The sequence below is a fragment of the Microcebus murinus genome, chromosome 6 (assembly GCF_040939455.1).
Source record: "Microcebus murinus isolate Inina chromosome 6, M.murinus_Inina_mat1.0, whole genome shotgun sequence".
Taxonomy (NCBI): domain Eukaryota; kingdom Metazoa; phylum Chordata; class Mammalia; order Primates; family Cheirogaleidae; genus Microcebus; species Microcebus murinus.
In genome coordinates, this window is record NC_134109.1 from 68,267,366 (window position 1) to 68,280,605 (window position 13,240).

General features: G+C 42.3%; 2 protein-coding genes across 2 annotated transcripts in view; both read left to right on the plus strand.

Annotated features, from left to right (window-relative positions):
- The window catches only part of LOC105864436 (granzyme B-like), a 68,028-nt gene that overhangs the window by 29,742 nt on the left and 25,046 nt on the right, over positions 1–13,240 (plus strand). The window lies entirely within an intron of this gene.
- LOC105864431 (granzyme B-like) lies at positions 7,805–12,528 on the plus strand. Its single transcript, XM_012752301.3, has 5 exons — positions 7,805–7,981; positions 9,294–9,447; positions 9,861–9,996; positions 10,184–10,444; positions 12,263–12,528. The coding sequence occupies exons 1-5, from the start codon at positions 7,864–7,866 to the stop codon at positions 12,425–12,427; spliced, it is 834 nt and encodes a 277-aa protein (XP_012607755.2). The 5' UTR covers positions 7,805–7,863; the 3' UTR covers positions 12,428–12,528.

Here is a 13,240-nt window from a genome sequence, read left to right on the forward strand (position 1 = left end):
TTTCTTTCCAACATTTTTCTGGGTGTTCACAGGTCATGTTCCTTTAACAGAATTGGAATGGAGCTGTTTAGAACTCATAATGCTTTCTTTCCATGACTCTTTTCTCCATTTTCATGTTGGTGAGAGTTCCAGGATGAACTGTGTACAGTTCTTTATGGACAACCTAAGACTGTGAGGCCCAGGAGTATCAGACACATGGCTCTCTGGACACCGGACAGAGCAAACTTACTGTACAGTTACTGTTTGTCCAGCATCCATTTCCTCATCAATTGGCAACAGTAACCAGCACATCTTGAGCACCCCTGCTCCCATGTACAGGCACCATGGTTGGCATGATACAGTCCCCACCTCAGCTTAAGGAGTGCTAAATGCTCAAAGCAAAAGCCAATCAGGCCACTCAATTTTGATGGAACCAACGATAATTTATTTCAATCCAAAGAATATTAAATCCAGGACTTTTGTTGAAAATCTTGGGATAAGACCATCTCTCTTTCTTACAGAATATTTACCTTTAAAGAGGGGATTCCATGTTTATAGCAGCACAATTCACAATTGCAAAGCTGTGGAAACAACCCAAGTACCCATCAATTCAGGAGTGGATTAATAAAATGTGGTATATGTGTACCATGGAATACTACTCAGCTTTAAGAAACAATAGTGATATAGCACCTCTTGTATTTTCCTGGATAGAGCTGGAACCCATTCTACTAAGTGAAGTATCTCAAGAATGGAAAAACAAGCACCACATGTACTCACCAGCAAATTGGTATTAACAGATCAACACCTAAGTGGACATAGGAGTAACATTTATCGGGTGTTGGGAGGGTGGGAGAAGGGAGGAGGGGATGAGTATATACAACCACAATGAGTAAGATATGCAACGTTTGGGGGATGGACACGCTTGAAGCTCTTACTCTAGGGGGGAGGAGGTGCATGGGCAATATATATAACCTTAACACTTGTACCCCCATAATATGCTAAAATAAATAAATAAATAAAAATTAAAAATAAAAAAAGAGGGGATTCCAAATATTCCCAAAAGATGAGTCTGTGATGGTGATAAGATAGAAAGTGGGGTATTTGTTTGGGATATTCAACTCTGCATGCTATTAAGGTGAATCCAGCCTCTATTAATTAAGGAGATATAAATGTTTTGGTTTCATTACAAGGATATCTTGTGAAGTGCTTAAGTCAGGGCTTTTGGTGTGCCCATTACCAGAATAGTGTTCATTGTGCCAATAAGTAAGTCCTATGGTTTTTTTATTTCAAAATATTAATTAAGGGGGTACAAGTGTTTTTGTTATATGGATATCTTGCATAATACTTCAGTCAGAGCTTTCGGTGTGCCCATCATGAGGATGCTATTCATTGTACCCAGTACGTAAGTTTTTATTGCATACACACCCTCTAGTCCTCCCCCTTCTTGGTTTCTCATGTCCATTATCTCACTTTATGTCCAAATATACCCAGCTGTTAACTCCTACTTATTAGTGAGAATGTATGGTGTTTGGTTTTCCATTCCTGAGATACTTAAGTTAGAATAATGTTCTCCATTTACTCCATGTTGCTAAAAATGACATTAATTCATTTCTTTTATGGCTGAGTAGTATTCTATGGTATATATATGCTACACTTTCTTTATCCACCCATGAACTGAAGGCACTTAGGTTGATTCCATATCTTCCAATTGTGAATGGTGTTGCAATAAACATTTAAGTGCAGGTGTCTTTTTGATAAAATGACTTCATTTTCTTTGGGTAGATACCCAGCAATGGGATTGCTGGATAGAATGGTAGGTCTACATTTTTTTTTTTTGAGGAATCTACATACTATTTCCCATAGATGTTGCACTAATATGAAGCCCCACCAACAGTGTAGAAACATTCCTTTCTCTCTGCATCCATCTCAGCATTTATTGTTTTTTTTTAAGCTTTTTAATAATGGCTATTCTGATAGTGGGAAGGTGGTATTGCCATGTAGTATTGATTTGAATGATTAGTGATGTTGAGCATTTTTACATATCTTTGTTGGCCATTTGTCTATCTTCTTTGAAAAACCTTCTGTTCATGTCTTTTGTCCACCTTTTAATGGGCTTATTTGGTTTTTTGTTGCTGATTTGAATGGTTTTTTTGTATATTCTGGATGTCAGTCCTTTATGAGATGTACAATTTGTAAATATTTTCTCCCAATCTGTAGGTTGCCTATTGACTCTTGCACTCTTTTCTTTGCTGTGCAGAAGTTTTTGATTTAATTAAGTCCTATTTGTTTATTATTGTTGCTAAAATGACAGATAAGGAATTCCAAATATGGATCATAAGGGAATTCAATGACATTCAAAAGAAAATTGAAAACCAACTCAAAGAAACTAGAAAAACAATTCTGGAAATGAATAAAAAACTTACTATAGAGATAGACATATTTAAACCAAACAAATAGAACTTCTGGAAATGAAAAATTCATTTAGATAAATACAAAACACAGTGGAAAGTTTTAAGAGTAGACTACAAGAAAGAATTTCAAGCTTCAAAAAAACTCTTTCCAATTAACCCATTCAGGTAAAAAAACAAAACAAAACAAACAAACAAAAAAAAAAAAACAAAGAATCAAGAGGAACAAGCAAAGTCTATAAGAAATAAAAAATTATTATAAATTGGACAAATATAAGAATCATACGCATCCCTGAGGGTCAAAAAGAAAAAGCACAAGGCCTGGAAAACCTATTGCAAGGAATAATTGATAAAAAAATACCCCTGGTCTTGCTATGGATTTAGACATCCAGATACAAGAAGCTCAATGAAAACCTGGGAGGGACATTCATTGGGGAAAGGGAATCAACAAGGAATATAGTCATCAGACTGGACAAAGTCAACAGGAATGAGGAACTCTTATGACCATGAGGTAAAAACATCAAGTAACTTATAAAGAAAAACTCATGACATTAGCAGGAAATTTCTCAAGAGAAACCTTACAAGCCAGATACGAATGGCATCCTATCTTTAGTCTTCTTAAATAGAACAACTGTCAGCCAGAAATTTTGTATACTGCTCAAGTAAGATTCATAACTGAAGGGGAAATAAAGTTTTTCACAGACAAGTAATTAACTAAGGGTATTTGATTCTACCAGACTCACCCTACAGGAAATGCTCAAAATTACATTATACATACAACAGCACAATAGATACCAACCAATGTAAAAACACCCAAAAGTTATAGCTCACAGCTCTTACAACCAATAGCATAAGAGGGAAATAAAACAATAAGCTGTCATTCAACATGTTGAACAGAATAGCATCCCACATATCAGTACTCAACATAAATGTTCTGAATGTCCTGCTTAAAAGTCATAGACTGACTGAATGGATGAAAAAACACAACCCAAATATTTGCTGTCTCCTAGAAACATATCTAAACTATAAGGACTCACACAGGCTCAAGGTAATGGAATGGACAAAAATATTCCATGCAAATAGAAACCAAAGATGAGGTGGTGTAGCTATTTTTAAATGAGATAAAATAGAATTTAAATCAACAGTAGTTAAAAAAGAAAAAAGACAAAGATGGTCATTATATAATGGTAAAGGGAACAATTCAATAAGAAGACATAACAATCCCAAATATATAGGCACATAACACTGGAGCTCTTAGCTTCAAAAGGAAACTGTTCTAGATAAACAAGAGACTGCATTTGCTGAGACTGGTTTTGTGGCATAAGATGTGATCAGTCTCGGAGAATCTCTCATGTGTTGAGGGGGAAAAAAGTATATTCAGTAGTTTCTAGGAAGATTGTTCTGTAAATGAGTGCTAGCTCCATTTGTTCTAAAGTACTGTTTAAATTTGGTGTTTATTTATTTATTTTGTGCTTTGATGACCTGTCTAGTTCTGTCAGTGGAGTGTTGAGGTCCCCAACTATTAAGTTGTTACTGTTTACTTCTTTGCTTTCATCTAGAAGAATTTGGTTTATGAAACATGGAGCTCCTATGTTATGTGCATATATATTTGGGATTGTTTTGTCTTTTTATTGAATTGTTCCCTTTACCATTATATAATGACCACTTTTGTCTTTTTTTCATTTTAACCACTGTTGATTCAAATTCTATTTTATCTGATTTAAAAATGCCTACACCTGCTCATTTTTGGTTTCTATTTGCATGGATTATTTTTGTCCATTCCATTACCTTTTGTCTGTGTGAGTCCTTATGGATTATATGTGTTTCTAGGAAATAGCAAATATTTAGGTTGTGTTTTTTCATCCATTCATTCAGTCTATGACTTTTAAGTGGGACATTCAGACCATTAATGTTGAGTGTTAGTACTGATATGTAGGATGCTATTCTGTTCAACATGTTGAATGGCAGCTTATTGTTTTGTTTCCCTCTTGTGCTATTGGTTTATAAGAGCTGTGAAGTATAACTTTTGGGTATATTTACACCTGTTGGTGTCTATTGTGCTGTTGCATGTATAATGGACTTTTGAGTGTTTCCTGTAGGGTGGATCTAGTAATGACAAAATCCTTTAGTATTTACTTGTCTGTGAAAAACTTTATTTCCCCTTCAGTTATGAAACTTACTTGAGCAGTATACAAAATCTTTGGCTGACAGTTGTTCTATTTAAGAAGACTAAAGATAGGATGCCATTCATATCTGGCTTGTAAGGTTTCTCTTGAGAAATTTCCTGTTAATGTCATGAGTTTTTCTTTATAAGTTACTTGATGTTTTCACCTCATGGCTCATAAGAGTTCCTCGTTCCTGTTGACTTTGTCCAGTCTGATGACTATATGCCTTGTTGATTCCCTTTTCACAAAGAATGTCCCTCCCAGGTTTTCTGTCTCCAAGTAACATGTCTAAACCATAAGGACTCACACACTCAAGGTAATGAAATGGACAGAAATATAGAAACCAAAAGATAACAGGTGTAGCTATTTTTTAATGAGATAAAATAGAACTTAAATCAACAGTGGTTAAAAAGGAAAAAAAAGCAAAGATGCTCATTAAATAATGGTAAAAGGAACAATTCAATAAGAAGACATAAGAATCCCAAATATATAGGAACATAACACAGGAGCTCCCAGAATCATAAACCAAATTCTTCTAGATGAAAGCAAAGACATAAACAGTAACATCCTTTTTTTATTTTGAGACAGAATCTCACTCTGTTTCCCAGGCTAGAGTGCCATGCAATCAGCCTAGCTCACAGCAACCTCAGCCTCCTGGGCTCAAGCAATCCTTTTGCCTCAGCCTCCCGGGTAGCTGGGACTACAGGCATGTGCCACCATGCCCAGTTATTTTTTTCTAAATATTTTTAGATGCCCAATTAATTTCTTTCTATTTTTAGTGGAGACAGAGTCTATCTCTTGCTCAGGCTGGTTTCAAACTCCTGACCTTGAGTGATCCTACTGCCTCAGCTTCCCAGAGTGCTAGGATTACAGGCATGAGCCTTTGCACCCAGCCTAGTAACATCTTAATAGTTGGGGACCTGAACATCCCACTGACAGAACTGGACAGTTCATCAAAGCAGAAAACGAATAAATAAACACAAAACTTAAACAGGACTCTAGGACAAATGGACCTAACATGCATTTACAGAACATTCTTCTCAGACACTACTAAATATACTTTTTTTTTTCTTCAGCACATGAGACATTCTCCAAGAACGATCACATCTTATGCCACAAAACAAGTCTTAGCAAATTCAACAACATCAAAAACATACCGTGTATCTTCTCAGACAAAAGTGGAATAAAACTAGGAATCAACTCCAAGGAAAACACTCAAATACACACAAAGTCAGAGAATTTAAACAACCTGTTGCTGAATTATCCTTGGGTCAATGAGGACATTAAGATGGATATCAAAAGATTCATCAAACTGTATGACAAAGGATACAGAAGCTTTAAAAATATATGTGATATAGAAAAAGTAGCCCTAAGTGGAAAGTTCATAGACTTAAGTGTCCACATGGAAAGCACAGAAAGATCACAAATTAACAGCCTAATGTTACATCTCAAGGAATGAAAAAAAGATGAACAAAACAAACCCAAAGCCAACAGAAGAAAAGAAATAACAAAGCTCAGAGCAGAACAAAACAAAATGGAAACCAAAAACAATACAAAGAATCAATGAAAGAAAAAGTTAATACATTGAAAAGATAAATAAAATCAATAGACCACTAACCAGATTAACCAGAAATTAAAGAGAAAGGACTCAATCAGATATGAAAATGGAGACATTACAAATGATACCACAGAAATACAAAATATAAGCCATAAATACTATGAAAACTTACACACACACACACACACAAAAACAAAACAAAACAAAACAGAAAATCTAGTGGAAAGGATAAATTCTTGGAAGCACACAACCTCCCAAACCTTAATCAGGAAGAAATAGAAACCAATTTCTATTAGAACAGACCAATAATGAGCAGTGAGATTGAAGCAATAATAAAAATTAAAATCTCCTGACAATAAAAAGCCACCGACCACAGAATTCACAGCTGAATTCTACCAGACATACAAAGAACTGAACCTCTTCTACAGAAACTATTTCAAGACATCAAGGAGGGAATCCTCCCAAATATGAAGCCAGTATCACCCTGATACCAAAGCCAGGAAAGAACACACTAAAAAGGAAAACTACAGACCAATGTCCCTTATGAACATGAACACAAAAATTCTCAACAACAAAATACTAGCAAAGTAAATTCAGCAGAGCATCAGAAAGATAATCCACCATGATCAAGGGGTTCTCATCCCGGGGATGCAAGGATGGCTAAAATACACAAATCAATAAATGTGATTCAATACATAAACAGAAACAAAAACAAAGACTATATGATCATCTTAATAGATACAGAATTGAATTTGAAAAAGGCCAGCACCTTTTCAAAATAAAAAAAAAAAAACCTCAACAAACTAGGCATAGAAGGAACATAGCTCAAAATTATAAGCATCATATATGACATACCCACAGCCAACAACATACTGAATGGGGAAAAGTTCTTTTGGAACCAGAAAAGAGCCTGAATAGCCAAAGCAATCTTAAGTAAAAAGAGCAAATCTGGAGGCATTATATTACCAGACTTCAATTATAGTACAAGGCTATAGTAACCAACACAGCATAACACTGATATAAAAGCAGAAACATAGACCAATGGAACAGAACAGAGAATCCAGAAATAAAACCATCTACCTACAGCCAACCGATCTTTGACAAAGTAGACAACAACATACACAAAGGAAATGAAGCCCTATTTAATAAATGGTGCCAGGAAAACTGGATATCCATGTGCAGAAGAATGAAACAAGACCTTTATCACCTTTATCACCAAGACCTCTCTCACCATGTACAAAAGTTAATTCAAGATGGATTAAAGACTTAAATGTAAGGCATGAGACCATAAAATTTCACGAAGAAAACAGGAAAAAGCTCCTTCAAACATTGGCCTAGGCAAAGAATTTATGACTAAGACCTCATGTATCAGCTTTTCAAAGGCAGGAGCCATGTCTCTCATACCCTTGGATCTGCTTGCTAAATAATTGTTCATGATTTGATCAGAATGCAAAAAGAGCTCAGAGCTCAGACAAGAAGACATTCTTCATTTAGTTCAATCACTTAGGAGCTTCTGAGGTTCTCACCCTTCCACTAGCTGCAGCTGCAGCCTCCACCTATTGTCCATTATTCTTGCTTTCACCTTGTGACTCAGCAGCAGAGTGGCAAATGTGGTAACAGTGCCATTTTCACTTTAACCAAACCAGAGAACTTTGGCAAGCTAACTTGTATAATGACACCCATCAAAACCAAGAGAGCACACACTAGGAGGTCTGCGAGGTCACTAGGCCCGCCCCTCTTTCATCCCACTCCCATGGTTTTATATTTGGGTGGAGCAAACACCAGCATTGCTGATGTGGGCAGCCTTCCTGAGGAGATGCAGCCGCTCCTGTTCCTGTTGGCCTTTCTCCTGCCTCCCACGGCTGGGATAGGTAAGTGACCATTGCTATTCCAGAGGCCTGAGCCTATCTTACAAAATCCCTGTATCTGTGACCCCTGCACCCTGCACTGGTCAGGAAGTTTCCTCAGTCTGCCCCAGCTCCCATCCCACACCCAGACTTCTAAGTCTGATGCTAGATAGACACTCAACAAGGATGGCAGAAGGAAGGGTGTTCCCTAAAAGGTTTAGTAGGTGTTAGCTGCTCTGCAAACCTCTCCTTGATGACTTGGAAAGTGAATTTTTCGTAGAAAGGCATTTGGTAGAAAATGTGAAGCTACAAAAGATAAGTAATACTCAACCCTCACTCCAATCCAGGAAAACGCAGCTCTAGGTATTTCCATTTCCTTTGAGCTTTACTTGGCCAGTATGGTCCCTCTCTTCTCAACTGTGCCACTTGCTCTGATTTCTGATTCCCTTCAATACCAAAGCTTACCTATCCTATCTCTCTCCCTTCATCATCCTAGTCCTGCTCCCCAGTGGCTGCTCTGACAAGCAGAAATGTAGCCTGCAGCAGTGAATGCTGTCACAGGACCCAGCTTAAGAACCAGTTGAATTATTCAGTGCCCTCCCCACTCTAACTGCTGTCCCCGAGAGAAACCCATGGTGCAACAGATCTCAGAGATGGCAGATGGCTGCAACCACAGCTCTCCTGTGGCCTTGGCTCCACCCAGGACTATGCAGTCCATGTTTTGCTAGCATCTTCTTTCCCCTGCCTTCCCAGGTCCTTGGCTACTCCACCATCTTTGGCAGTGCTTCCCCCACCATCCCAGCAGCCCTGAAGCCCACCAGCACCACCCCCACCACACACCAGCCAAAGCCTAACTTAACTGGAAGCCATTCATTCGTGCAGCCAAAAAACAATTTCTAAGAACCTAGGATGTGAACCCAGACCCTACATATGGATTTTAGAAAATCCAACTCCATATGCTCGTGGGTAAATCATTAGAAAATGGCACTGACGGGGATGATAGCAAAGGCTCAGAGGAAGCAGGGACACTCACTGAGAAGGAAAGAACCAGGGAAGTCCTGTCCAGGATCCTCTGGGGCTCTGCTGTCCCGAACATAGATTTTACATCCTCTCTGTGTCTGCAGGAGGATGCAATGACAAGTTCTGCCCCATTTTTTAAAAGGGGTTCTGAGTTTTGAGGTTTAGGAGAGGCAGTTCCACCTGCAGGACCTGCTGCGTGCCAAGCCCAGGAGGAGGCTGTCTCACTGCACACCTCGCCCTCAAGCACCGCCTTCCTGAGCCTTTTCCCCTGCCCACACCTGCCGCAGCAATCTCCACTTCCAGTCTTTTCTTTCAGACCTGATCATCCGGGGCCATGAGGCCAAGCCCCACTCCCGCCCCTACATGGCCTATCTTCAGATCTGGAATCGGGGAACCCGGACGTGGTCCTCCTGCGGTGGTTTCCTGATCCGAGAAGACTTCGTGCTGACGGCCGCTCACTGTTGGGGAAGGTGAGGACAAAATTTCCACACCCTCCTGTAAATACTCCCCAGACACCACTGTACTGTCTGGACACATGTGCAGGAGGACTTCTTGGAGAAAGAGGATAAGTGGGTCAGTCCCGTGGGGGGAGAGGAAGCTTAGTGTCAGAGGCACTGCTGAGGACAGAAAATCCCAGAGTGATCACGCCTGTCATATGCAGAGCTGGGGACATGCTTCAGCATGAGAATGGAAACTCAAGCAGTCTCACCTGTCTCCCCAGGGGGAGCTGACCCCTGAGAACCACTGGCCCAATAAGCAGAATGCCACCTCCTGGGACACTCCCAGACCCTGCCCTGCCCTGCCTGTCACTTGCTTGTCATGGCCTTTGGGCTGTACCCCTGTGACTCCACACATACACAGCCTCTTTCTGCTGTCTGTGCAGCTCCATAAATGTCACCCTGGGGGCTCACAACATCAGGAAGCATGAGAAGACCCAGCAGGTCATCCATGTGAGAAGAGCCACCCGCCACCCAGCATATGATTCTAAGAGACTTTTCAATGACATCATGCTGCTGCAGGTGAGGCAAAGTTCTGCTGCTCTAGCTCTGCTGGTCCCCTTGGCCCTCCCACTGTGACGCTGTCCCTTCTTCCCTCCTTTCCATCCTGCTGGGCCTCAGAGGAGAGGGGAGACAGCTCAGGCCCAGCACAGCACCAGGCCCAGGAGGCCACTGGCTGACCTGGGCTTGCTTGCCTCTTCCCCACCAGCTGGAGAGAAAGGCCAGGCTGACTTCAGCCGTGCAGCCCCTCAAGCTGCCCAAGCACATGGGCTGGGTGAAGCCAGGGGACAAGTGCAGTGTGGCCGGCTGGGGCCAGACTGCCATGGAGGGCAGAGGCTCAGACACGCTGCAGGAGGTGACGCTCACCGTGCAACAGGACAGGACGTGCGAATTGGTCTACCACCAGAATTACCACAAGGACACAGAGATATGTGTGGGGGACCCAAAGACAACTAATATCAACTTCAAGGTCAGATTCCCAGCATCTCCACTGACAGGTCCCTGGGAGGAGGAATTGAGGGAGATCTGGGCTATGGGAGTGGCCGGCCACTACGCCCTAGGGTGAGGGTGGAGTACTAGTGCAGAGCTGGTACACTCAGGTTTGAGAGAAATCCCTCCAGACAAAGATTCAGATAGAAAGAAGTTTATTTTACTTTCCCAAGAGGGAAAGGGCAAAACACAAGAGAGAAAGGGGAACAGTGTGTTGGCCTAGAAAGCCAGTTACTCAGAATGTTTATTTAAGAAATGTAAAAAAGGGTATGAAAGATGATTTATGGTTGTAGTCAAATCCACAGGGTGCTGTGAATTGTCATATCTGCTCCTTCTCTTCTTAGCGGGAAGCAGATAATAGAATGGGCTGTGTGGAACTGCTGTTTCTGTTCCTTTTCTTCAGCAATAGACTGATATCAGAAATGGCTGTTAGAGATCTTGTCATGACTTGCCCTCAAGATATGATTTGGGGCAGGAGCTGATGCCTGAAGTTTGTCCCCTCTGCTGTCCTGCAGGAGCTTCTCAGGAGCTACTCCCGGCTGTAGAGACAGATTCTAAAAGGCAGTTTTAGTCAATAGGTCTAGCAATCTTAAAAGGAAAAATTTACATTTCCTTTTTGTGTGCTGGGCTCCTCTTAGATGCAAACACAGAGCTCTGCAGGGCACCTGCCAGCAGGGAGAGAGAGACCAAACAGCAGGAAGAGAGCTCATGATTGATATTTAGATGTCATTAGAAAATTGTGGGATTAGGTATTTTCCAGTTATTTCAGCACAGCCCTCCTCTTTCATTTCCCCCTTTCTATTGTTAAACTTAAAATTTCTATTTAAAAAACATGAACTCAGGGAAAATGGGCAGAGGTCTTTCTTCTGTAACTGCTTCCACTGGTAATGGCCCTTGAGATCTTTTTATGGAGAGAGTTCATTTGAATTACTAAGGGGGAGACCATTGAAAATGTATGGTCTTGAAAGCTACATTAGATGTGCAGTTATATATCTATGTTACCAGATAGTGGAGAATGCAGGGTGTGAAAAGGTAGAGCTAAATGCGGAGCTGCTAGGGGCAATAGCCAAGAAACCTAAGGGCACACATGGCAGGAGGAGTCACAGTTCTGAGAAGGCAGAGGGCCTCCTGGACCTGGGCACATGGAGAAGTCACAGAGCGCCCACTGTGGCAGACGTAGAGAGCACGGTTACCATCATTACGGCTCCCAGCGTGGGCAAGGAGCAGACGGTCCTGGTCTGTAAGGTGGCATCACAGAGGATATGAGAAGTATAAAGAGGAGGCAAAGGGCAATGTGGAGCCATGTATACCACAGCATATTATCAGAACCTGGTATCCATGATGGGCTGGACGTTTAGGGAGTTCGCCATGGCTGGAAGCAGCTTCTGGAGCATCCAGGGCCAAAATCTCAGAAACTTAGCTGTGGCGGGAGTAGTGAGATTTATTTTTAAATGACCCTTTTCTAAGGTTGACCATCCCTTTCACTCAGCCCAGAGCGTGGGCAGCCTGGGTATCCCAGGAATCCAGTCTTTAGTCCATGTCCTGTGCAGAGGGGGTAGGCGTGGGGAAGGATCATCCCACAGCAGCGTTACCACCAGGATATGTCCCTGAGGACTGCAGAGAGAGGCTTGGCCTGGGTTGAGCTGGAAAGGACACTTAGGACCATACTGGAGCCCCAGGACTCAGGGAGGTGACAAGAAGGCTGCCCCAGCCCTGATGCCACACACACAGCCACCTAACAGAGACCACCCACCCATGCGTGGGGACACTAGCTCAATCTTCCTCTCTCTGCCCACAGGGGGATTCTGGTGGCCCCCTGGTGTGTAAGAAGGTGACCCAGGGCATTGTGTCTGGTGGAAGAATAAACGGAACACCTCCAAGAATATACACGAAGGTCTCACATTTCCTTCCCTGGATATGGAAAATAATGAAGTATAGCAGCCAAAGAAAGCCCCAAAACTGACGTCCTCTGAGCCAGACCATCTTTTCTGAGGCAGAGGCGAGAATCCCACAGAGGTGGGCAGTGGGATCACAGAAGTGCAATAAATGGATCTCTCGCATGAATATGACTCAAGTCTGGTCTATGCATTGATCTGCTTTCAATATGTGACAGCCTGCTCCACGCTGCCCTCTGCTGTCAATTCTGGTTTGTATCCTCCTTTCCCCCACTGCCGGCTCTCCCTAAACCCCATGCTGGACAATTTCTCATCAATTTTTCAGGCACGAGTCTTTGATACCTAACTTTCTGCCACAGACAATCTTCTCCCCCCATAAAGTGAACCTCTCTGGGCCTTAGGAATTTCTTAACATCTCTAAGCTAACCGCTTTCACCAATCCCTGCCCCCCTGACTTTGGCAGAGAGTGGAGCACTAAGTGGAAAGGAGCTAACTCCAGGGACCCAGGTGGCCGGGCCCAGCCAGCAGCACCCCAGTGGGGGCACGCTTCTGCCACAGCCAGGCCTGTCTGCAGGTCCAGAGGCTGAGATGCTCCTCTGATGCCCCTCAGCCTCACCCAGGCCCTGCACTGGGCCCAGCACTGAGCTCAGTCAGCCTCCTTCCTCCCTGGCCTTCCCATACAGACCCCTGCTTTTCACCCAGGTGTCCCTAGCCACCAGCTCCTCCCTTCTAGCCCTGTTTGAGCCAGTCTTCTCTTTCTCATCTCCCAAGGCTGTGCATTTCTCATTTCTCAAGACTGAGCAGATTCTCCTCTATTGTTTGTCCCAGCCCGACCTGGGCTGCCAGCCCACCTGATGCTGATCACACTGGGCAGGGCTGGC

What these genes read in the sequence shown, in the direction of transcription:
- LOC105864431 (XM_012752301.3), top strand. Translation starts at nt 7,864, where the DNA reads ATGGTTTTATATTTGGGTGGAGCAAACACCAGCATTGCTGATGTGGGC. An exon ending in GCCGCTCACTGTTGGGGAAG is followed by an intron (nt 9,448 to 9,860) that starts GTGAGGACAAAA and finishes CTGTCTGTGCAG; the next exon opens with CTCCATAAATGTCACCCTGG. An exon ending in CAACTAATATCAACTTCAAG is followed by an intron (nt 10,445 to 12,262) that starts GTCAGATTCCCA and finishes CTCTGCCCACAG; the next exon opens with GGGGATTCTGGTGGCCCCCT.